The sequence below is a fragment of the Dendrobates tinctorius genome, unplaced genomic scaffold (genome assembly GCF_039654945.1).
Source record: "Dendrobates tinctorius isolate UK_male_01 unplaced genomic scaffold, ASM3965494v1 ptg000084l, whole genome shotgun sequence".
Classification (NCBI taxonomy): domain Eukaryota; kingdom Metazoa; phylum Chordata; class Amphibia; order Anura; family Dendrobatidae; genus Dendrobates; species Dendrobates tinctorius.
The window spans coordinates 52,828,054-52,854,810 of NW_027361752.1; the positions used below are offsets into that span (position 1 = coordinate 52,828,054).

Consider the following 26,757-nt stretch of genomic DNA (forward strand, 5'->3'; position numbering starts at 1 on the left):
AGTCCGTCCGGTCACCTTCCCTACACTACTACCCTAGACCTGCCTGCCCTGCACATGAATGATGACGTCGACTGTGTGGGCGGGGTTAGCGCTGGGGTGGGCGGGGTTAGCGCCCAATGCTCTCCAGTCCTGTCCCGGAAGAGGATATGCTGCCAGAGTCCAGACCGATCTCTGATCCGGCAGTGTGCTTTTTCTACTAGTTATCTGTGCCTCTAAGCTTGGTACCCTGTTATGATTTGGGTCACCGAGGAGGAGAGCAGGCCCAAGCTAAGCTACAGAAAACCAGAGAGGTTGGTAGCTAAGCCTATTGCAGACCCCTGATCCTATACACACAACTAGCAGTAGCCGTGGAGCGTGCCTACGATGATCCTAGACGCCTCGGCACAGCCGGAGAGCTACATAAGCCTAAAGCAAGAAAGGGGAAATCTAAACTGCCCATGGCAGACCCCAAAGGAATAGACAGCCCCCAAACATATATTGTTGGTGAGACATGATGAAAACACAAACGCAGGCAGGAAAATAGACTGAGCAAACAATGGGGCCCACACTGACTAGACAGGACAGGAAAGGAAAGACGCTGTCTGCAATCATGCAAAAAACCCTGCAAAAAGTCCAACACGTCTGAAGCACAAAAACACTGAAGTCGCATGACACTTCGCCCACTATATCAGCACTCTGGTATATTCTGAAAGCAGAGCAAAAAGAGGCCAATCTAACAGGGAACAAAAACAAACTGGCACAAGCAGTAACATATGGACGGTGATTCAGCACAGCCTCAGCCGGAGCTGGCTGACCCACACAAAACTGAGATAGACAAAACCAGATCAAATGCAAACAGAATAGCAAATGAACACTTAGCTGAACATGCAGGGACAGAGCTGGAAACATCAGACCTCAGGAGGCAAGAATATAATCATCAGCAAGGATAGAGGGAGTCGGCTGTCTTAAATCCTAATTTGAAACCCCAGATCTCCAATCATCGTCGTCATTATCAGGTGGCAAGCCTCTGTTAATAAGATAAGCTCAATTACCTCCAGTAACCACCAGAGGGAGCCCAGAAAGAGAACTCGCAACCCCTCTGTCAATCTGATCAGCTCCACTACCTTCAGTAATAACCAGAGGGAGGCCAGAAAGCGAATTCACAACAGTACCCCCTGTGATCTATGTGCCCCCCAGCTATGCAGCTATATGCCCCCTGTGATCTGTGCCCTCCAGCTATGTGCCCCCCTGTGATCTATGTTCCTCCCAGCTCTGCATTTATATGCCCCCTGTGATCTGTTCCCCCAGCTATGTTTCCCCATGTAATCTGTGCCCGCCCAGCTATATGCCCCCCTGTGATCTATGCCCCCTGTGATCTGTGCACCCCAGCTATTTGCCCCCTGTGATCTGTGCCCTCCAGCTATGTGCCCCCTGTGATCTGTGCCCCCAGCTATATGCCCCCTGTGATCTGTGCCCTCCAGTTATATACCCCCTGTGATCTGTGCCCTTCAGCTATATGTCCCGTGATTTGTGCCCTCCAGCTATGTGCTACCCTGTGATTTGTGCCCTCCAGCTATGTGCCCCCTGTGATCTGTGCCCCATCTATATGCCCCCCTGTGATCTATGTGCTCCCCAGCTATACAGCTATATGCCCCCTGTGATCTGTGCCCTCCAGTTATGTGCCCCCTGTGATCTGTACACCCCAGCTATATGCCCCCCTGTGATCTGTGTCCTCCAGCTATGTGCTCCCTGTGATCTATGTGCCCCCCAGTTATGCAGCTCTATGCCCCCTGTGATCTGTGCCCCCAGTTATGTTTCCCATGTGATCTGTGCCCCTCAGCTAAATGCCCCCTGTGATCTGTGCCCTCCAGTTATTTGCCCTCCTCTGATCTATGTGCCCCCATCTGTTTCCCCCATCTGTGGCTCCCAGCTTTGTGCCCCCTGTGATCTATGTGCCCCCCTGTTATCCTTGTGCCTCCCTGCTATGTTCACATGGGAGCACAAATATCACAGGATGATCTTTGTGCCCCCTGTGATCTGTCCCCTCCAGCTATGTGCCCCTCCATGATCTCTGTGCCCCCAGCTATGTGCACCCCTGTGATCTCTGTGCCCCACCCCTGTGATATTCGTGTCACCCCGGTGATCTATGTGCCTCCCTGGTGATGCCTGTCCCCCCAGTGCTGCATATCTCCCCCCTATGGCTGTATGTGCCCCCAAATGATGTGTATATTCCCCAGTGCTGCATTAACCCCAAAAGTGCTGTATATCCACCCGAGTACTATATATCACAGGTGGGGGATATATATAGCCCCCAATGATGTATGTGACCCCACCAGTGATGTATATTCCCCCCAGGGACATATATACCTCAGTGCTGTCTGTGCTTCCTAGTGATGTATATAGTCCTTCAATGATGTCTATTCCCCCCAGCCTCCCCGGTGATGAATATGTCCCAGCATCTCCTGTGATGTCTATGCCCCCCAGCCCCTCCTGTAATTTATATGACCCCAGAGTATCCTGTGATGCATATAAAGCAGTCTCAATGTTTCCTACGTTATGTCTGTACAGCAGTCTCAATGTTTCCTATGTTATGTATGTAGCAATCCCAGCATCTCCTGTGTGATTTACAGTATATACAGCAGTCCCAGCATCTCCTATGCAATCTATATACAGCAGTTCCAGCGTCTCCCGTGTGACGTATATACAGCAGTCCCAGCGTTTCCTATATGGTGTATATAAAGCTATCTCATCGTCTCCTATGTGATGTATATATAGTAGTCCCAGTGTCTCCTATGTGATGTATATGATTTACAAAACTTATTATGACAAAAAGTTGACTGCTCTCCTGGCCGACACAAACCTGGAAAAGCAGCTGTGAGGAGCAACATGATCAGTATCACTTAACATCTCAGCTGCACCAAAGAGAAGCAGCTCCAGCTGTCACATTAAGGGTCAGTTACCGTAATTAATTGTTTGACTAAATATACCGAAATAATTTTCAAGGTGATCATTTTTGTGTGGCCCATAATGATGTCAGAATTTCCAAATGGCCCCCGACTGGATAAAGGTTTCCCACCCCTGCCCTAGACCAACAGAAAAGCTGGTGTTACCCTTCTGCTATCCTAAATCAGATGAGAAGTTGTGTTACTTCTTGACTATGCTATATCCCCAGTAAGGTGGCATTAATCCCACCTGTACCCTAGACCACCAGTAAAGCTGGTGACATCTCCCCACTAACCCAAACCAGCAGGGAAGCCTCCACTGACCTAGACCACCCGGAAGCTGTTGTTACCACACCATTATCCTAGACCATCAGGAAAGCTGCTATTATCACCTCCATTAAGGGTATGTTCATAGCTCTGGTTAACTTCAATGTAATGTATTTTAATTAGCGGGCACTTTGCTTTGAAAGAATAAGAAATCCTGCCATTGACCATGAATTATTCCTTCTATTACTCCAGACCACAAGGGAACTGGACATTTACCATTTCTCTACCCAAGACCATCAGAGTAGCTAGAAATGAAATAACCTCTTTAATGATGTTTATCAGCATGCAAGGAAGCTGGCATTACTTTTTCATTACTCTAGACCACCAGGGAACATACAGAAAGCTGGAAAACTGTAAGACAGATAGAAAATCTCTTACCGGTGCCTCTAGGAAGTGTGACTCCAGACAAAGCCTCCAGGACTGAGCTTTTACCAGAACTCTGATCACCAATGACGGCGATCGCTGGTAATGCCAGATCCTTCTCCACCCCAAATGACCGAAGTGAGTCAATGAGGTCAATACACAGGCGGATCTTCTCTTGGAATTGCTTGTCCATAAGTGTTGCAGGCTTAAAAAAAAAAAAGAAAAAGAAATAGACTGCATATATAATATATGATAAATAGATTATAGATAGAAAGTCAGATAGATAATATAAAGTTAGATAGATCATGACTTCATGTCAATAAACCAAAAAATTCTTTTGGACCTTGGAGTCCTGCCTTTATCTTTTTTTTGGATATAATATGTAGACAAATAGATTTTTTTAAATGTTGCCTCTTTATTGGGGAGAAATTAGCAATCAAATTATTTTGGACCTAAGGCTACTTTCACACTATTGTTTTGAGGCGCAGTGGACGCTCTCCGTGAAGCTCCGCCCCCTATCGCACCTCCTCTGGTCAGCTCCGCCTATGGGCGCATGACGCTGCAGGCGACCTGCGTACCCTATCTTTAGGCTGTGCACAGGTATGCTTTTGCCGGCGCATGCGTCCTTTTGGCAGTGTGCCGACCTGCGCCAAAAGAATCGTGTTGCATTTTTGGTGCCTTATTTACACATTCGGCACCCACCATGTATAAAGTCCGTTTCATGCAGCACCCACACTCTATTTATGACTTAAATGTGAATGTCAAGGTTTCGGGAAAGGATTAATGTTATAAAGATTTATACATTATTATTGTGTTGTCCGTGATCTTTTTCCCTTAGCCCCGCTTTCCTGTAGATTGGTCATATATCAGGATAATCGTAAGACGCTATCACTGCCTACATCAGAGGTAAAATATCTCTACATTCCCTAATTGTTCATTACCTGTAGATGACCTCTGTATTACACATAAATTCTTATTAAGGTTTTATATCTGTCCTGTCACTTGACATAAATATGTAATTTTTTTTAATCTAATGTAAAAGCCGCTGTTCTCCTGAGTTCGGCCTTGTTTTTCTTTTGTTCCTGCGCCTCTCCGTTCCTGAGACATGACCCTCTCTTCCCTGTATGTAATTTTTTTTACTTTTTAGCCAAGTGGGCGTTATCATCACCTCTTTTCAGTGTGCATCTTCTTGAGCACCACACCCAGATGGATAAATAGATTATGTTTATATACAGGGAAGAAAGGGCCATATCTCCGGAACGGAGAGGAGTACAAAAGAAAAACATCACCAGATTCAGGAGAACAGCGGCATTTACACTGGTTGAAAAAATACATATTTATGGCACAGGACAGGTTTGCTTTAATACTCTTCATTTATTTTCTTTTATGAGGATCTGTTGGGCTATGTTCACACGTTCAGTATTTTACATCAGTATTTGTAAGCCAAAATCAGGAGTGGAACAAGAAATAGTATAATAGAAACCCATCACCACTTCTGCATTTTTCATCCACTCCTGGTTTTGTCTTACAAATTCTGATGTAAAATACTGACCAAATACTGAACATGTGACTGTGGCCTAATAAAAAAAATTAGTGCAAGAAAATATCTGGAAGAAAACCATGCCATGTGGTGGCACACGAGCGGAAAATGGACATGTCAATGCTAATGTGACGGTCCTTACCGTATGATCTTGGTCTGGATAGTACTGGGGTGAAACTGGAGAACCAAAGCCTGGAATATATGAAAGAAAATATATAATCTTTGCCTCAGTTATAGTTTGTGCAATGTTTGATGTTTTTTGTTCTGCAATTTTTGCATTCCACGGTGCAGCAAAAAAATAAAAAACAGCAAAACTACAAAAAGTAAACCCATGAAATACCCCTTTTCAGTTTGCGGGTAATTTTTCACAAACCGCCGCTGGTGTAGAAGCTTTGCCCATGAAATGACTCGCAGGCGCCCGTAGTATTATAAGTCGGGAGATAGATCAGATCCCAGAATGTTAATGTGGCGCCCCCAGGAGTATGGTTGCCACACTGGCATTGCCTTCCTCCAGGGAGGGTGAGGTCAGGCTTGGAAGCAATGAAGAGTCTCTCTGGCAGTTAACCATAACATGCAACACAGTTCCCACTCTGGGCCAGCAGAGGGAGCTCTGAACCAAAACCTGGGGGAGGAGCTGCTCTCTGGGGGCCTGGAAGGGGAAATTAGTTAGTTAGTGTGAGGAGGTCGAAGTGTGTAGACGTGGAGAGAGAAGCTGGGAGACTGAGCGTAGCTGAGAGCTCGTTCCCAGCTGGAACGCATGATCTGGAGCCTGGTCTCCACGGTTGTATGGATACTGAAGGTCCTGCAACAGAAACCAGAGGAATAGGAAGCTGTAAATGCTCTATTCCCACCTAAGACTCAGAGGCACAACAGCAACGAGTGAGCCAAGAGAAGAGATAGAGGGCTACAGCTGTCTGCCATACGAGGAAGATCTGAGAGGGAATAAGAAGGAGGAACTTCAGTGTAACACAGTACTGCATGTACCTCAAGTAAGCACTAGAAAGAAGACTACACAACCCACCTGCATAGAGAGATTCCTGAGTTGCTTCCAGGCTAGCCAGCTCCTGTGCCATCTGTAATCTGGACCCTGGACTGCATTTGCCAAGCAAAATAAAGGTAAAGAAACTGCACCCTATTGTGTCCTTGCCTTCTTCCTGCAGACTCTCCAGCACTGCTACATCTCTGTGCCAAACACTGCACCCTCTTCCCCAACACCTACCCTTTTCATCTACTCTGCCCTGGGACTACAACCCTACCTGTGGAGGGCCACACCATCATTGCTACACCACACCATCTGTCCCATAGGATCTGTCTGCAGCGTCGGCTTAACACCTTCATTGCCGAACACCACAGGTGGCGTCACGAATCACTCAAAACTTTATTCCATCACTTCATTCCCTTTTACATGGGCGCCCAGGGCCACGGACCGGGTCACCGCTGCTGTGACATTCCCCTCTGAGAGACCAGCCCGGTACCGAGTACCCCACAGCCCTGGGAGGGCGACCCATTAACCCCATAGATGCCACGGTCAGTTCTGACTGCGGTATCTCAGTAGTTTTTCTGTACATACGTACAGTACATAGAGACTCTTACCGACGCCCACCGCAATGGGAAGTTACTTGGATTACGTGAGCTTATTGGGATGGCGATCACTATATTAGTGAATGGCATAATGTACTGCGATACAAAAGAGTATTACTATAACATCATGTGCATCATTAAAGGGTTTATTCTAAACATTCGGATGGGTGATAACTTGGGGTCCGACCGCTGGGACCCTCATGATTCCGATAACGGGGTTCTGAAATGAATTGTTGGAATAAATCTCCATTGGACTGGCAGCGATCGCCGACAGCATTCGGATACGGATAGTACTATTTTTTTTAGCTATCACATAGACAGCAAATAGGTCATGTATGATCACTGTCTCCTTCAGAGGGGGCTTTTCGTAGCCCAGTTCTTGAGATCAGTGGGTCCAGTGGTCGAACCCCCCCAACAACCTGTGAGTTATCACCTTTAGACTTAAGTACCAGCAAGACTCCACCATTAACACTGTGACTACGCGGCAACTTTGGTGACGGCACCGATTGTGCAGCCAAGGATTGCTCTATGCAGCTGCTACATCGCACCGTGATGCAACCTACAAGGAACGGTGACCGTGACAAGCAGATAGGAAAAAGTTGCAATTGGTTGGATTTTTTTTTTACGTACTTGCCGACATCACAGTGTGTTGCGGGTTGCAATGCGATGCCATTCACCGGCATTACGGAGCAGCGGCACAGAGTGATCTTTGACCTGTGTCGCACCAAAGTTGCTGAACTGCCCCCAACCTAAGGGGCTGCACTATCAGGCATAGCAATCTGCAGACCTGGTTGAAAAGCAGCGTGTCTCCCGTCTGCGTTCATGTTTTCCGGGGATCCTTGCAAAGGAGCTGGTGTTTTTGGAAAATGAGAACGAGCTGCATGAAAGAGATCGGAGGGTCCCTGCGGAAAAAGAGACAAGAAAAGAAAATATGATACAAGCGCAATATGGTCCCATAATGTGGGCAGAACATGGATTTTGTTTGGATTCTACTTGATCTAGAGTCAGTCATTGTAGACATACAGAACAAGATGGCAGGATCTGACTACGCAGGGGCTGATTGTAGTCTGTGTCAATGGAGACATACTGTATAGTTTTGCTTTGCCAGGGGCAGTTGGAACAGGTGCAAATTCAACGTTCATTATAAGCAGGTTGCGGGATGCAGTGACAAACGGGAGGCAGAACAAGGGTTAACAAATTTAATTAACAATAAGGGAGATAAACAGTTAAACTGGGAAATAATAAAGGTGAATAGCAAAAATAACATAGTAACATAGTTTTGAAGGCTGAAGGAAGACCTTATGTCCATCTAGTTCAGCCTATTTTTAGTGCAGCTGTTCTGCATTGTTGATCCTGGGGAAGGCAAAAAACCCACAGAGTAGAAGCCAATTTTCTCCATAGGGAAAAAAATCCCTTCCCCTAAGCTGGGTCAACCATCTACCTATAATATTATGTTATTCGTAACCTTCTATACTGTTACAAGAAAAGCCTCCATTCCTTTCTTAAATTCATTCAGTGAGTTGGCCATCACCACTTCCTCAGGAGGAGAATTCCAGAGCCTCACTGCTCTTACCGTGAAGAACCCTCTTCTATGCTGGTGCAGAAATTGTCTTTCCTCCAAACGAAGAGAATGCCCCCTTGTTCTTGTCACAGTCCTTGGTACAAACAGTTCATTGGAGAGATCTCTGTATTGCCCTCTGATATACTTGTGTATATATATATATATATATATATATATATATATATATATATATATTAGGTCTCCCCTAAAAAGCAACAGTTCACTCAGTAAAATTATCATGTCTGTGGTTTCCTCAGCCGCAAATGTTCCGATGAGAGTAGAAGTCCTTGTAGCTGTCAACGAAATGTCCACAAGGGGGGGGGTCAAAGGTTAGCAATCCGTCTTCTGGCGGCAGTGGTTGGTCTCCGGTATCTTCCGCTGAGACCCTAGTCCATAAGCTGGTGCAGCCAACGCAACAATAGCTGCAGCAATCCGGGGGTTAATTGAGGCATGTGGTACACTGTCCGGCAGTACGGTCCGCAGCGTACTGTCCTGTAACCAGCCCTGGGCTCTCTGCACGTGCACCGACTTTACTCTCACTGGGCATGCGGTGCCTCCTACACTAGCTGTCTCACTGGTGGCACCGGGAGCTGTCTGCTGCAGTCCGTCACAGCACCGGCGCTTCAGGTGCCGAGCGCACTGCCCACCTTGGTATTCGCACACTGACGGCGGGAATCCCACTGCTCCTTCGTGCTTTTTTCTCTGTCAGCTTCCAGCCAGGTGTCCCTGTCTAAACACGCCCCCACTGCCCAGGTCATGGGGCCTGTCCGGTCCCCTATTCCTTCCCCTGGGAAACATGGGACACAGCCTCGACAGTTCCAGACCCGGCTCAGTACAGGTACCCACAGCCCTGGCTTCCTCCTTACACTCCCCCTCTCCTTTAGCTCGCCATGGCACAGGCAAGAGTTCTTGCAGAAGACAGTGACACTCTTTCATTTCTCGAACAATCCGTTGCCAAATAAACTGATCCTGTTCATAACGGGTGGGAGGTGTACCAGCCGTCGTCCGTTCAGTGCGGCAGAATTTAGGTTGAGTGGTAGAGTCGGATTGGAAGGTAGAAGACGGGGAGAAGTCCGGTTCCAATGGAGCAGCCATCTCTGGAGTTTCGGGCCAACATACCTCCTCTGGACTGGCAGCCGGTGAACTCTCCAAGTCTAAGGATGACGCAAGTGGTTCTTCCTCATCATAATCAGGAGTCGTGGGAATAGGTGCTTCGGTGGGGCTTGGCTCTCTCCTCTCCTTTTCAGGGTCCCATGTCAGGCAATGACGCAACATATGGCGGTGGACTATTTGAGTATTCGCCTCTTTCTCCCCTTCGGGTTGAACTTCATATACTGGACCAACATTGTCAACTCGGCGTTTCACCATATACGGAGTTTTCTCCCATCGATATTCCAACTTGCCTTGTGGCCTCTTGTCTCGGACCAGCACTTGATCTCCTACTTTAAAGTAGCTGTCCCTCGGAGGAGCGGTGCTTCGTGGTACTCAAGCTCTCGGTACCTAGTCTGTACCAGCCGGTGAAGAGTCTGCAATCGGTATCTATGTTCTCGGACCCAGGAAGACACACCCGTCCGTGGGTAGTCTTCTTCTGGGTCCAGCTTCGGCTCCGTGATTTCTTGTCCGCTCTGCCCAAATAGTAGAGTATACGGTGTGTATCCGGTTGTACAGTGCACCCAGTTGTTGTACACCCAGACCAATTCAGCCACATACTCAGGCCAACGGGCTTTCCAATCTTCCTCCAAGGTTCTCAACATCTGGATTGTTGTTTTTCTTTTCTTCCTGCACCTCTCCGTTCCTGAGATATGACCCTCTCTTCCCTGTATGTACTTTTTTTAACTTGTTAGCCAAGTGGGCGTTATCATCACTTCTTTCTGTGTGCATCTTCCTGAGCACCACACCCAGATGGATAAAATGATTACATTTATATACAGGGAAGAAAGGGCCATATCTCCGTAACAAAGAGGAGTACAAACAAAAGTAAAACATCACCGGATTCAGGAGAACAGCGGCATTTACACTGGTTAAAAAAAAATACATATTTATGGCAAGTGACTGTTTTGCTTTAGTATTCTTCATTTGTTTTCTTTAATGAGGATCTCTTAGGCTACATTCACACGTTCAGTGTTTGGTCAGTATTTTACATCAGTATTTACAAGCCAAAATCAGAAGTGAAAAAAAAACAGCAGAAAAATGGCAGCACCACTTACCTGCCCAGGTCTTTGAACAAATGCACTACAGGATGCAGCCAGCCCATATAGCAAGATGTTGGCAACACAGGTGCAAAATACTAAATAGAAAGCCACTCACCTCCTACCCATTCATGGAGGGGGTGACTGCTCAGTATACAATTACACAATAAAGGCCTGTATAGGGCACTGTTCACATAAAGGAAATGCATAATGTCTGGTTCTCAGCCTATTTGTCACGCCTCTACTATTCAATTAGGCAGGCTGGACTCTCTAAATGGATCCCAGTGTGAACACCCCCTCCATTAATGGGTAGGTGGTGAGTGGCTGTCTATTTAGTGTTTTGCACCCGTTTTGCCAACATCTTGCTATATGGGCTGGCTGCATCCTGTAGTGCATTTGTTCAAAGACCTGGGTTCTTCAAAATCAGAAGTGAAACAAGAAAAAGTATAAAAAAAAGTCACCATTTCTCCATTTTTCATCCACTCCTGGTTTTAGCTGACAAATACTGATGTAAAATACTGACCAAATACTGAACGTGTGAACGTGGCTTAATAAAAAAAAAAAAAATAGCTTAAGCAAATATCTGGAAGAAAACCATGCCATATGGTGGCACACGAGCGGAAAAAGGACACGTCAATGCTAATATGAGTGGTCCTTACCGTATTATCTTGGTCTGGATAGTACTGGGGTGAAACTGGAGAACCAAAGCCTGGACTATATGAAAGAAAATATACAGTATTTTTGCCTCAATTATAGTTTGTGTACACATTGTGCAATGTTTGATGTTTTTTTGTTCTGCAATTTTTGCAATCCACAGTGCAGCAAAAAAATAAAAAGCAAAACTACAAAAAGTAAACCCACCAATTACCCCTTAAGGGTATGTGTACAAGTTGCGGATTTGTTGCGGATCCGCAGCGGATTTTCCGCAAGTGTTTGACCATACAATGTTAACCAATGGAAAAATAAAATTGCTGTGCACATGCTGCGGAAATTCCGCACAGAATCCGCAGCAGTTTACTTTCCGCAGCATGTCAATTCTTTGTGCGGATTTCGCTGCGTTTCTACACCCATTTCATTATAGAAAACCGCAGGCCAAAAAAAAACACGCATGACAATCCGCTTAAAATTCACATAAAAAAAGTGCGGATTTTGACCTGCGGATTCTGCCAAGAGATGCAGAATCAGCTCAGGAAATTCCGGAGCCCAATCCGCAACGTGTGCACATACCCTAATAGTACGTTGTGGTTTGCGGTTTCCACAAACCGCCGCTGGTGCAGAAGCTTTGCCCATAGTGATATAAGTCTGGAGATAGATCAGATCCCAGAATGTTAACCCCATAGATGCCACGGTCAATTCTGACTGTGGCAGCTCAGTAGTTTTGCTGTACATACTGTGAGGTAGCGCTGTCATTCCAAGTTAGGGGACACTCGCTTGGCAGCGAATAAGTCACATCCGGCACGGGTTTTCATAAAGCAGTATAATCCATGCGGTTTATTTCAGCTTCATAAACCGTCACAGCAACAGAAAACAGCCTATAGCCAGCATTGCGTCCATTACAGAGTTCAGCTGTTATCCTTGCATCACACAAGATATGCACTGTTAAATGCGCAGGCTTTCTAGCCACCAAGTTATCTCACCCACGTCAGGGTTGCCTCGTGCTGTTTCACCATGCTGCACGTTCATTCCCTCCAGGGAACTGACAGGCACACATCGCCATTACACACAGCGTCCACATGTGCTGTCAGGCAGGAAGCCCTATGTCAGCGGGACCTTCCTCTCTGGACCAATCGGGTCCCTGCATTCACCCTCATGTGACCAGACCTCAGGTACCTTATATGGTCCATAACCACACCCACAGGTGATCACATAGCTATGACCTCACCCAAGGTCCTATTGCACACAGCCACACACAGGCTTCCCTGACACATTGTAATGGAACGTACTACTCAGCAGTACCTCTGCTGATCATTATGATCTTTCAGTATCCTACACCTATCAGGACAATGGAAATGCTTATACGGCTGTCCTGGGACACCCACACAGCGCCCCCTAGCGGACACAGCGGTCACTGCACCACATACCTCCCCCCTATGTTCAAACCTGTGGGGTTGAACACACAGCATAACCCCCGGCTCTCGAGACTGGGCACTCACTACACCTTGCCCCCCAGGTCGAGAGAACGTCTCCATTTGTCATACGGCCTCATCTCTACGTTAGGCCTCCCCCGCTCCCAGCGGTCATAATACCGGTCATTGTCTTTGACCCTCCAGTCACGGTTTGTCTGCGTCATCAGACACTCTCTAGTCTCCACCTGTCTGCAGTGCGCTTCGTCACCTGATCTTTCTCTCACTGACCGTCTCTCTCGGTTGGTTCGGTCATAAGTCTTAGTCGAGCCTGCTGTCTGGTCTGAGTCTGACTCAGTCAGCGTCTCACAGGAACTATGGTCTTTCAACATCATCCTGTCAGTCAAATTACCCCTTGCTGACACTCTTCGGCCATCTGCCATGTCACTTCTTGGAGGAACCGTTCGGGTCCTTACATCTTGGGTTGGAGGCGGCCGCCACCTGGTATTCCGTATTTCTTTATTAATTTGCCGACGGTCCGGCCTCAACTGCTCAATTTCTTGCAGGTACTCCACTCGATACTCCACGAGCATCCAAAATTCTCTCAGGCTTTCCACGGAGCCAACCACCATGATGGAAATCCTATCCACTTCCCTGGATACCTGGTCTTCATCATCAGGAGGGATCCTCACCCTCACCACACCGGAGATATTCACAAGGTCTTGCATTACCTTCCCGGATCTTCCAATGATTCTTCCAATCAGAGCTTTGGGTACCGGAACCACATTTTTCTGCAAACCCAGCCGATCCATAGCCTCCTTCGCTAACTCTAGGCGTCGAGCAGCCTTCATATTACTCCGCCTGACCAGCTGTTTGGTGTGGAGACATTGCAAATGCATCTCTTTCAGGACAGCTACCCGGTTTGCTGTATCTTCTCTGGTGGATATTATCACTAACTTCCAAGTCTCGGGTGCCCAGTGCACCTCACACGCCTTGACCGCCTTTTTGAAAGCCTCATGTACACCTTCCTCCGCACAGGCTTCTTGCATGTCTTCGGGTACCTCGATCATAGATTTGATTGTCGTGGTCTTGCTCTCTTCCTGGACAGAAGACTCTGGTTTGACCACAGACACTTCCTTCACTACAGTTGACCCGATCGGGTGACTGTCGTCTTCAGCTCCTTGCTCACCAACTTCACGAGATTTTATCTCTTCACGACCCTTTGTCAAGATGGGTACTGGCAGATCCATTTTATCATCAGTTGGGCCCGGCCGCTGTAAATCTTCGTCCAACTTCTTTTCTCGCAGAAGACCTTTTACTACTCCTCGGAGTTCTTCCATCTCTTCCTTAAGGCTTTTGTTCACACTTTGCCAGGTGGACAGGTGACCTCTGAGCTCCATGACTTCTTTCTCGAGCCCTTCCACCTTGTGCTCGGCCTACTGTCTCAAGATTCTCTCTTGTTTGACATGTTCTTCCACTGTTTCTTTTATTAACTGTATCTCCTGATCTTGTTCTCTTTTGGCCAGCACGTGTCGCACCACTAATTCTTTAATTATATCGTCAAAGGGTACCACTGAGTCAGTCCTATCAGTCGAGTGAACCCCCCGGTTACCCTCTGACTGTGTTTCTATTCCCGTTATCTTCTCGATCAGGTTACCACCAGTCCTGTCACGAGTTTCAGTCAGCACAGCATTAGATTCTGTCCTAGTGGTGGCTACTGGCAACAACACGTCACAGTCACATCACACCGTACGGTGAACCCCCAAGACACTCTCTATCCGTGTTTCAGCTCCGCTCTTTTTGTTTACCACACCATTCTCATTCACACTGTGGTACGCTTCAGGTGACGTCAGGTCAGTAAATTCGTCAGACGCAATTCTTTCTCCGGTCGCCCCTACGTCTGACCTGTCCACGTTAGGAGGCGCCAGCATCTGTGTCTGCTAGCCCTACAGTAGAAACGTCTCCATCCTCCTGCCCCACATCTTTAAACATGACAAAGTCCCGGCGCCTCTCAAAGGTATGCACTAAGTTTGGTGGCATACTACCACCTTGGCACTCCCCCTTTGTCATCTCAATTAGGACTCTGTCCACCTTATAATTCACAACGACCCCGTGGATGCAGCGCACTCTGACGTTTTTCTCGGTCAGAGACTCTTTGAGTCCAGCCAACCAGGGACTCCTTCCCGGTGCAGCATCACGGTACACACCTGCGGCCCATCGTCACTATCCGGAAAGGATATCCCACATTCTGACCAAGTCATACATACACACTGCAGCACTCCAGCCATGTCCACTGAGGTACCCAGTGCTGCTATTTCTTGACCCACCCCACTTTAGGATACCGCCCCCTCCCGGGACTCCACCCCTTTTTGGGTTACCACTCCGATTTGGGTCACCACCCCCTTCTTGGACTCCACCCCCTTTTGGGCTACCACCCCAATTTGAATCACCGCCCCCTTCTGGGACTCCACCCCCTTTTGGGCTACCACCCCGATTTGGGTCACCGCCCCCTTTTGGGACTCCACTCCCTTTCGGGATCTCCCCATGTCTGTTATACCGGTCTTCTCAGACCACAGTTCACACAACAGTTTGTTTCTTATGATACCACACAAGTCTTTGTTGGCACCACCACAGCTCCTGCTGTCACCGATCACCGGCACCACCGGCTGCTGTTCACACACAGCAGCTTGTGTCACTGCAGCTCCTGCTGTGCCGTCTTCGTGGACCCGCCGATCCACCGGAAGCCGCTTGTCACCTTCGTGACCCCACTGAGCCACATCAAGCAGCTTGTCACCTTCTTGACTCCCACTGAGCCACCGCAGGCTGAGTCGGGAAAAAGAAGAAAAAAAAAAAACACCAAAAAACTCACGTGTCCTTTCTATGCGCTATTCAGGAAGTACCATCTCCGCCTGAGACCGTCCAACACACAGGGCGCACCGGGTGCTATTCAGGGAGCCAACCCTCCTCCCAGGGTCTCCCAACACACCAGCCTCACCAGGTCCAGGGGCTTTGCGAGTGCTATTCAGGACATCCATCTCCTCCTGAGACTGCCCAACACTCACGCCTCACCAGGTCCAAGGTCATACCACGTGCTCCAGGGATCCGTTTCCTCTCCCAGAACCTCCCAACTCTGACCCTCCAGGACCTTGCTCACTGACCCAGGTCAGTACAACAATGAACACCTGTCGTTACCTGTGTCGGCCACACAGGTCCTCCGGTACCTCTTATCCGCAGAGGCACCCAAGCAATCACCAGTCTCTTTCACTGAGCTGCTGTCAGTATACGGCTTTCACAACGGTCAGCCCTCCGGGCTCAGCGTTGCCAGCACTGCAACATGTGCTGTTGGAACCGCAGCCCTTAGCAACAAGGTTTTTGTTTTTTTTTTTTTTGGCAGTCCTTGGCAGGCTCATACCCATATGTGAGGAAAAAAAAACGTTCCGATTTCCCTACCGAAAAAACGGATGAGTGCTATGTGAGTGTAATGCGATTTCTGTGCAATTTGTATACGGAACATCCGTATGACATGCGTATGCAATCCGTATGCAATGCGATTTTAACATGAGGTTTTACATAGAACAGTTCTCTGTATGTAAAAGCTCATGATAAAATCGCATTGTAAAATACAACCGTACCCATCGTTTTAAAACCAAATAATCTTCAAAACAAATATATAGATAGATAGTTAGATTAAAAGCCGGCAGATGCCGCGTACAGTATAGAATAGGTTAGAATAGAATAGATATATACACATAGAACAGGTGTGTATATATATATATATATATATATATATATATATACTGCTCTAAACAATAAAGGGAACACTCAAATAACACATCCTAGATTTCAATGAATGAAATATTCTCATTGAATACTTTGTTCTGTACAAAGTTGAATATGCTGACAACAAAATCACACAAAAATCACCAATGGAAATCAAATTTATTAACAAATGGAGGCCTGGATTTGGAGTCACCCACAAAATTAAAGTGGAATGTAATGTCCCTAAAACAAGTCCCTAGTGACATCCCTAGTGTACAACGCCTGGGCATGCTCCTGATAACGTTGCGGATGGTCTCCTGAGGGATCTCCTCCCAGACTTGGACTAAAGCATCCGACTCCTGGACAGTCTGTGGTGCAACGTGACGTTGGTGGATGGAGCGAGACATAATGTCCCAGATGTGCTCAATCGGATTCAGGTCTGTGGAATGGGCTGGCCAGTTCATAGCTGACACACTCCAGCCACATGAGGTCTGGCATTGTCCTGCATTAGGAGGAACCCAGGGTCAACCGCACCAGCATATGGTCTCACAAGGAGTCTGAGGATCTCATCTCGGTACCTAATGGCAGTCAGGCTACCTCTGGCGAGCACATGGAGGGCTGTGCGGCCCTCCAAAGAAATGCCACCCCACACCATTACTGACCCACTGCCAAACTGGTCATGCTGAAGGATGTTGCAGGCAGCAGATCGCTCTCCACGGCGTCTCCAGACTCTGTCACGTCTGTCACATGTGCTCATTGTGAACCTGCTTTCATCTGTGAAGAGCATAGGGCGCCATTAGCGAATTTGCCAATCCTGGTGTTCTGTGGCAAATGCCAAGCGTCCTGCACAGTGTTGGGCTGTGAGCACAACCCCCATCTATGGATGTCGGGCCCTCAGACCATCCTCATGCAGTCGGTTTCTACTGTAACCGTTTGTGCAGACACATGCACATTTGTGGCCTGCTGGAGGTCATTTTGCAGGGCTCTGGCTCCTCCTGTTCCTCCTTGCACAAAGGCTGAGGTAGCGGTCCTGCTGCTAGGTTGTTGCCCTCCTACGGCCCCCTCCACGTCTCCTGGTGTACTGGCATGTCTCCTGGTAGCGCCTCCAGCCTCCGGACACTACGCTGACAGACACAGCAAACCTTATTGCCACAGCTCGCATTGATGTGCCATTCTGGATGAGCTGTACTACCTGAGCCACTTGTGTGGGTTGTAGAGTCTGTCACATGCTACCACGAGTGTGAAAGCACAACCAACATTCAAAAGTGACCAAAACATCAGCCAAAAAGCATTGGTGCTGAGATGTGGTCTGTGGTCCCCACCTGCAGAACCACTCCTTTATTGAGGGTGTCTTGATAATTGCCAATAATTTCCATCTGTTGTCTATTCCATTTGCACAACAGCATGTGAAAATGATTGTCAATCAGTGTTGCTTCCTAAGTGGACAGTTTGATTTCACAGAAGTTTGATTTAGGCCAGGGTCACACTAGAGAGGAATACGGACGAGTGAGAGGCGTTAAAAGCACGCATTACACACGGACAAATGATTCTCTATGGGGCAGCTCCCAACAGCCGTATATTTCTCATCCGTATTCTACGGTCCGTGCCAATCGCAGCATGCTGCGATTGTCAGCGTACTATGCCCGTAGTACGCCAATGAAAGTCTATGGGTGCGCTAAAAATACGCATTACACACGGACCACACCTGTGACTTGCGGGAAATACGCACCCGGTGTCTTTTAGAAAAGCCGGCAATTCAGTGCGCTATACAGTAAACTCACACTGTCAGGTTTAATAAAGAAACAAAAGAATAGATATAGACACATAGAATACATATATATATATATTCTATGTGTCTATATCTATTCTTTCGTTTCTGTTAGAAACCCTGTCATAGGGCTCCATTAAATGTCCATTTTGCAAGTCGGCGAGAAAATCTCGGCATACGGATTCCATACGGATTCCATACGGATGCTTACATGCGCAAAATACGCAACCGCACCTTGATTACGGATGACATACGGAGCACTATTCAGGGGTCATTCATCCGTATTACGCATGTAAACTACGGACCGTACTTTGCGTCGGTTAGTGTGACCCCGGCCTAACTTGGAGTTACATTGTGTTGATTAAGTGTTCCCTTTATTTTTTTGAGCAGTGTGTGTGTGTGTATATACAGTGGGGAAAAAAAGTATTTAGTCAGTCAGCAATAGTGCAAGTTCCACCACTTAAAAAGATGAGAGGCGTCTGTAATTTACATCATAGGTAGACCTCAACTATGGGAGACAAACTGAGAAAAAAAAATCCGGAAAATCACATTGTCTGTTTTTTTTTCATTTTATTTGCATATTATGGTGGAAAATAAGTATTTGGTCAGAAACAAGCAATCAAGATTTCTGGCTCTCACAGACCTGTAACTTCTTCTTTAAGAGTCTCCTCTTTCCTCCACTCATTACCTGTAGTAATGGCACCTGTTTAAACTTGTTATCAGTATAAAAAGACACCTGTGCACACCCTCAAACAGTCTGACTCCAAACTCCACTATGGTGAAGACCAAAGAGCTGTCAAAGGACACCAGAAACAAAATTGTAGCCCTGCACCAGGCTGGAAAGACTGAATCTGCAATAGCCAACCAGCTTGGAGTGAAGAAATCAACTGTGGGAGCAATAATTAGAAAATGGAAGACATACAAGACCACTGATAATCTCCCTCGATCTGGTGCTCCACGCAAAATCCCACCCCGTGGGGTCAGAATGATCACAAGAACGGTGAGCAAAAATCCCAGAACCACGCGGGGGGACCTAGTGAATGAACTGCAGAGAGCTGGGACCAATGTAACAAGGCCTACCATAAGTAACACACTACGCCACCATGGACTCAGATCCTGCAGTGCCAGACGTGTCCCACTGCGTAAGCCTGTACATGTCCGGGCCCATCTGAAGTTTGCTAGAGAGCATTTGGATGATCCAGAGGAGTTTTGGGAGAATGTCCTATGGTCTGATGAAACCAAACTGGAACTGTTTGGTAGAAACACAACTTGTCGTGTTTGGAGGAAAAAGAATACTGAGTTGCATCCATCAAACACCATACCTACTGTAAAGCATGGTGGTGGAAACATCATGCTTTGGGGCTGTTTCTCTGCAAAGGGGCCAGGACGACTGATCTGGGTACATGAAAGAATGAATGGGGCCATGTATCGTGAGATTTTGAGTGCAAACCTCCTTCCATCAGCAAGGGCATTGAAGATGAAACGTGGCTGGGTCTTTCAACATGACAATGATCCAAAGCACACCGCCAGGGCAACGAAGGAGTGGCTTCGTAAGAAGCATTTCAAGGTCCTGGAGTGGCCTAGCCAGTCTCCAGATCTCAACCCTATAGAAAACCTTTGGAGGGAGTTGAAAGTCCGTGTTGCCAAGCGAAAAGCCAAAAACATCACTGCTCTAGAGGAGATCTGCATGGAGGAATGGGCCAACATACCAACAACAGTGTGTGGCAACCTTGTGAAGACTTACAGAAAACATTTGACCTCTGTCATTGCCAACAAAGGATATATCACAAAGTATTGAGATGAAATTTTGTTTCTGACCAAATACTTATTTTCCACCATAATATGCAAATAAAATGAAAAAAAAAACAGACAATGTGATTTTCTGGATTTTTTTTTCTCAGTTTGTCTCCCATAGTTGAGGTCTACCTATGATGTAAATTACAGACGCCTCTCATCTTTTTAAGTGGTGGAACTTGCACTATTGCTGACTGACTAAATACTTTTTTTCCCCACTGTATGTGTGCAAAACGTTTCTCTCGTTTAGGGCAGACAGAAATTGTAGGAGAGGCGTCTCCACAGAAAAAATGCACACGGTCAAGCAGTCCAGTGCCAGAGGCAGCAAAGCAACCCCAAAACATCAGGGAACCTCCGCCATGTTTGACTGTAGGGACCGTGTTTTTTTCTTTGAATGCCTCTTTTTTTCTACTGTAAACTCTATATTGATGCCTTTGCCCAAAAAGCTCTACTTTTGTCTCATCTGACCAGAGAACATTCTTCCAAAACATTTTAGGCTTTTTCAGGTAAGTTTTGGCAAACTCCAGCCTGGCTTTTTTATGTCTCGGGGTAAGAAGTGGGGTCTTCCTGGGTATCCTACCATACAGTCCCTTTTCATTCAGATGCCGACGGATAGTACGGGTTGACACTGTTGTACCCTCGGACTGCAGGGCAGCTTGAACTTGTTTGGATGTTAGTCGAGGGTCTTTATCCAACATCCGCACAATCTTGCGTTGAAATCTCTTGTCAATTTTTCTTTTCCGTCCACATCTAGGGAGGTTAGCCACAGTGCCATGGGCTTTAAACTTCTTGATGACACTGCGCATTAGGGTGACCGCAAAAAATCGATGTCGGAATTTTGTCCGTCTTGACCCAACAAAACAATTCCCCTTTCCAGATATTGAGATAGCCAAAATTTGAGCTCGATTAAACGACGTTAACCCGTGCCGCTCGTCGCTCAAAGTTTGAAAAAATCCAAATTGAGGTATTTTAAGATTTAGGTATTTTGCATAGTCTGTTAGACTATAAAGAATGTGACAACAACATTGCAGAAATAGCCCTGACCAAATTTTCAAACCATTTGTGGTATTTGAATGCAGAGTTGGTGGGATTATCGTTTTTTGATCCCACCATTACAGACAATGAAAAGTTGTTAATTGCTAATAAATTGCTCAGTAGCACAGATGAACCATCAGAGTACGCTAGGGTTGTAAATCCAAAAGTTAGGAAAGAAAAATTAAAAGAGGTAGGAAGTAACCGACTTTAACGACCTTCTGACAAAAGATGAAGAACAAAAGCAAGTTGTAAGCAAATGCCGAGCATTATATTCGGACGTTTCAAAAACTACTTTAACAAAAGCTCTAGAATAGATTAGATAACTATGTAAAATTATCAACTCATGTAGGTTAGCGTGCTCTGATGGTTCATCTGTGCTACTGAGCAATTTATTAGCCATTAACAACTTTTCATTGTCTGTAATGGTGGGATCAAAAAACGATAATCCCACCAACTCTGCATTCAAATACCACAAATGGTTCGAAAATTTGGTCAGGGCTATTTCTGCAATGTTGTCACATTCTTTATAGTCTAACAGACTATGCAAAATACCTAAATCTTAAAATACCTCAATTTGGATTTTTTCAAACTTTGAGCAACGAGCGGCACGGGTTAACGTCATTTGATCGAGCTGAAATTTTGACTATCTCAATATCTGGAAAGGGGAATCGTTTTGTGGGGTCCAGACGAACAAGATTCTGACATTTTTTCCCCCCCATATGAGATCCGGTCACCCTACTGCGCATGGTAGACACAGGAACATTCAGGTCTTTGGAGATGGACTTGTAGCCTTGAGATTGCTCATGCTTCCTCACAATTTGGTTTCTCAAGTCCTCAGACAGTTCTTTGGTCTTCTTTCTTTTCTCCATGCTCAATGTGGTACACACAAGGACACAGGACAGAGGTTGAGTCAACTTTAATCCATGTCAACTGGCTGCAAGTGTGATTTAGTTATTGCCAACACCTGTTAGGTGCCACAGGTAAGTTACAGGTGCTGTTAATTACACAAATTAGAGAAGCATCACATGATTTTTCGAACAGTGCCAATACTTTTGTCCACCCTCTCTTTTATGTTTGGTGTGGAATTATATCCAATTTGGCTTTAGGACAATCTTTTTGTGTTTTTTCATTTAAGACAAATTAAATGAAGATAATAACACCAAAGAATTTGTGTTTGCAATCATTTTCATGAAGAAACTGAGTATTATCTGACAAAATTGCAGGGGTGTCAATACTTTTGGCCACAACTGTATATATATATATATATATATATATATATGTGATTGACATACACACACATATTATATATATATATTTCATAGACAGGTAGATAGCAGGATAGCTGGTAATTCATTTGTCGGCTTCTGTAAAATCATTGCTGAAGCTGACAGGATAGGAGACATGGTTTACATACAATAAACCCATGCTAAACAAATAGGTATAGAGATGTCTTTGACTAATACTGTTAGCAGTATGTGTGTGTAAAATTTGGGACCTGTATGTATGTAATAAAAGAATGTTTTCATGGATAAAAATGGCGTGGGCTCCCGCGCAATTTTCTGCGCCAGAGAGGGAAAGCCAGTGACTGAGGGCAGATATTAATAGCCTAGAAAGGGACCATGGTTATTGCCCCCCCACCCCTCCCCCCTGGCTAAAAACATCTTCCCCCCAGCCACCCCAGAAAAGGTGCACCTGTAAGATGCGCCAATTCCGGCACTTAGCCTCTCTCTTCTCACAGCACTGTAGCGGGTGGCATATGGGGTAATAAGGGGTTAATGTCACCTTTGCACTGTAAGGTGACATTAAGCCTGGCTTAGTAAAGGAGAGGTGTCATAACGCATGACGCGGGGTCCCGATTGCTGCCATGGAGACCCGATGTCGTCATGATGACATCCGGGTCTCCACTGCTGAGAGACTTCATGCCATGCACAGTGATTGCCAGGAAGTCTCTCAAGTCAGTGTGCAACTCCGTGCAGTGCTGACAGCTTCTATAGCATGCAGATCTGCATGCTATACTGTAGAAGCGATCAGCGTGCACAAAATGAGTGTCCCATAGTGGGACACAGTGTAAAAGTAAGAATTAAATAAAAAAATAATTAAATAAATGTAAAAATATTTAAAAAAAGACTAAAATATAATAATAAAAAAGCAATATTTATTCAATCAATCAATATTTAAATGAAAAAAATCTACACAATAAAAGTACACATATTTAGTATCGCCGCGTCCGTAACAACCCGCCCTATAAAACTATCCCACTAGTTAACCCCTTTAGTGAACACCATAAAAAAACAAGGCAAAAAAAAAAGCTTTATCATCATACTGCCGAACAAAAAGTGGAATAACACGTGATCAAAAAGACAGATATAAATAAACATGGTACCACTGAAAACATCAACATGTCCCGCAAAAAAACAAGCCCCCATACAGCGTCATCAGCGAAAAAATAAAAACTTATAGCTCTCAAAATAAAGCGATGCAAAAATAATTATTTTTTTATATAAAATTGTTTTTATTGTATAAAAGCGCCAAAACATTAAAAAAGTTACATAAATGAAGTATCGCTGTAATCGTACTGACACGAAGAATTGAACCGCTTAATCAATTTTACCACATGTGAACAGTGTAACCGCCCCCCCCCCAAAAAAAAAATTTAATGAAATGCTGGTTTTTGTTCATTCTGCCTCACAAAAATCGGAATAAAATGCGATGTCACGTGCCCGAAAATGGTACCAATAAAAACGTCAACTTGTCCCTCATAAATCAAGACCTCATATGACTCTGTGGGCCACAATATGGAAAAATTATAGCTCTCAATATGTGGTGATGCAAAAACAATTTTTTGCAATGAAAAGCATCTTTTAGCGTGTGACAGCTGCCAAACATAAAAACCCTCTATAAAAACTCGCTATAAATAGTACATCAAACTGACCTTTATCATCCCCTTAGTTAGGGAAAAATAATAAAATAAAAAAATGTATTTATTTCCATTTTCCCATTAGGGTTAGGGTTGGGGCTAAAGTTAGGGTTGGGGTTAAAGTTAGGGTTGGGGCTAAAGTTAGGGATAGGGTTACGGTTGGGATTAGGGTTAGGGTTGGGATTAGGGTTAGACTTGGGATTAGAGTTAGGGTTGGGATTAGGGGTGTGTTGGGGTTACGGTTGGAGTTAGAATTGGGGGGTTTCCACTGTTTAGGCACATCAGGGGCTCTCCAAACACGACATGGCATCTGATCTCAATTCCAGCCAATTTTGCATTGAAAAGTCAAGTGGTGCTCCTTCCCTTCTGAGCTCTGCCATGCGCCCAAACAGTGGTTTACCCCCACATATCGGGTATCAGCGTACTCAGGACGAATTGCACAACAACTTTTAGGGTCCAAATTCTCCTGTTACCCTTGGATAAATAAAAAATGGGGACGAAAAGATCATTTTTGTGAAAAAAAATATGATTTTTTATTTTTACATTATACACGTCTGTGAAGCACTCGGGGATTCAAAGTGCTCCCCACACAGATAAGTTCCTTAGGGAGTCTACTTTCCAAAATGGTGTCACTTGTGGGGGGTTTCATCTGTTTAGGCACATCAGGGGCTCTCCAAACACGACATGGCGTCTGATCTCAATTCCAGCCAATTTTGCATTGAAAAGTCAAACGGCGCTCCTTCCCTTCCGAGCTCTGCCATACGCCCAATATATTTACCCGCATATATGGTGTATCAGCGTACTCAGGACAAATTGTACAACGTTTTGGGGTCCAATTTCTCCTGTTACCCTTGGTAAAATAAAACAAATTGGATCTGAAGTAAATTTTTTGTGAATAAAAGTTAAATGTTCATTTTTTTTTAATCATTCCAAAAATTCCTGTGAAGCACCTGAAGGGTTAATAAACTTCTTGAATGTGGTTTTGAGCACCTTCAGGGGTGCAGCTTTTAGAATGGTGTCACTTTTTGGTATTTTTTCTATCATATAGACCCCTCAAAGTAACTTCAAATGTGATGTGGTCAAGAAAAAAAAACGGTGTTGTAAAAATGAGAAATCGCTGGTCAACTTTTAACCCTTATAACTTCCTAATAGTGTTGAGCATTCCGATACTGCAAATATCGGGTATCGGCCAATATTCGCTGTATCGGAATTCCGATACAGAGTACCGATATTTTTTCAATATCGGATACCGGAATCGGAAGTCCCCATAATGCAATGAGCCACTGTTGTGGCTGTGATTGGCTGCTGAAATGATGTCATCATGATGCGCGGTCTGTGCGCATCATGATGCGCGGTCTGTGCCGACTGCCGGGGGTCTGTACGGGCCTGCCGGGGGTCTGTGCCGGCTGCCGGGGGTCTGTGCCGACTGCCGGGGGTCTGTACGGGCCTGCCGGGGGTCTGTGCCAACTGGCGGGGGTCTGTACGGGTCTGCCAGGGGTCTGTGCCGGCTGCCGGGGGTCTGTACTGGCTTGCCGGGGGCCTGTGCCGGCTGCCGGGGGTCTGTGCCGGCTGCCGGGGGGTCTGTGCCGGCTGCCGGGGGTCTGTGCCGGCTGCCGGGGGTCTGTGCGGGCCTGCTGAGGGTCTTGTGTGTGAGCAGGCATCGTCCGATGGGACTACAAGTCCCATCAGGCGATGCCTGTTACAATGACAGTGATTGACACATTAGCCAATGATGGGACATTAGTAGTCCCATCATCCGGCTAATGTGTTGAATGTAAAAAAAAACAAAACATACATACTACATACATACAACATTCATACAACATACATACATACTACATACTTCATATATACTACATTCATACAACATACATACATACTACATATATACAACATACATACTACATATATACAAAATTCATACAACATACATACATACTACATACATACTTCATATATACTACAATCATACAACATACATACATACTACATACATACTACATATATACACTACATTCATACAGCATACATACATACATACTACATACTACATATACTGTATACTACAGACCCCCGGCAGCCGGCACAGGCCCCCGGCAGGCCCGTACAGACCCCCGGCAGGCCCGCACAGACCCCCGGCAGGCCCGTACAGACCCCCGGCAGGCCCCCACAGACCCCGCCCGCACACACAGACATGCACAGTGTCCGCCCACGCACCGCCTACACTCTTCCCCCCTCCCGAACTGGATGTGCAAGTAAAGAAAGGGTTTTTTTTATTCCGATATTTCTGTCCCATTGACTTGAATGGGACTTCCGGTATCAGAATCGGCGATACCCGATACTTTTTGGGTATCGGTCCGATCCAATCCGATATTTCTCTATATCGGAAAGTATCGCTCAACACTACTTCCTAACAAAAAAAAATTTTGGTTTCAAAATTGTGCTGATGTAAAGTAGACATGTGGGAAATGTAATTTATTAACTATTTTTTGTGACATATTTCTCTGTTTTAAGGGCATGAAAATTGCGAAATTTTCAACATTTTTGCCAAATTTCCATTTTTTTCACAAATAAACGCAAGTCATATCAAAGAAATTTTACCACTAGCATGAAGTACAATATGTCACGAGAAAACAATGTCAGAATCACCGGGATCCATGGAAGCGTTCCAGAGTTATTACCTCATAAAGGGACAGTGGTCAGAATTGTAAAAATTGGCCCGGGAGTTAACGTGCAAACCACCCTTGGGGGGTAAAGGTATTAAATACACACAGGTTACAAATTTTACACACATATACTACTAACAGTAATAGTCACATCTATAAATCTAACTGTTCTGCAATGGTTTACTGTATGTAAACCGTGTCTTCTATCCTGTCGGCTCCTGCATTGATTTTACAGAAGCCGACAAATTAATTACCGGCTTTTCTTCTATCTTA

The 26,757-nt window shown here is 45.7% G+C and overlaps 1 protein-coding gene across 7 annotated transcripts in view; it reads right to left on the reverse strand.

The window, feature by feature from the left end:
• Positions 1–26,757, reverse strand: part of LOC141097495 (interferon-induced GTP-binding protein Mx-like) — a 271,547-nt gene that overhangs the window by 59,220 nt on the left and 185,570 nt on the right. For 4 of the 7 annotated variants that reach the window (XM_073584715.1, XM_073584716.1, XM_073584711.1 and 1 more), the window contains 3 exons: positions 7,520–7,634; positions 5,294–5,343; positions 3,627–3,816 (listed from right to left, as the gene is read on the reverse strand). In XM_073584715.1, coding sequence (XP_073440816.1) covers positions 3,627–3,816; positions 5,294–5,343; positions 7,520–7,556 — 277 coding nt within the window. In that variant the 5' untranslated portion in view covers positions 7,557–7,634. Of the gene's footprint in view, positions 1–3,626; positions 3,817–5,293; positions 5,344–7,519; positions 7,635–11,141; positions 11,197–12,119; positions 12,305–26,757 lie in introns of those variants that run through there. The other 3 variants (XM_073584714.1, XM_073584710.1, XM_073584713.1) reach the window with 3 other exon arrangements.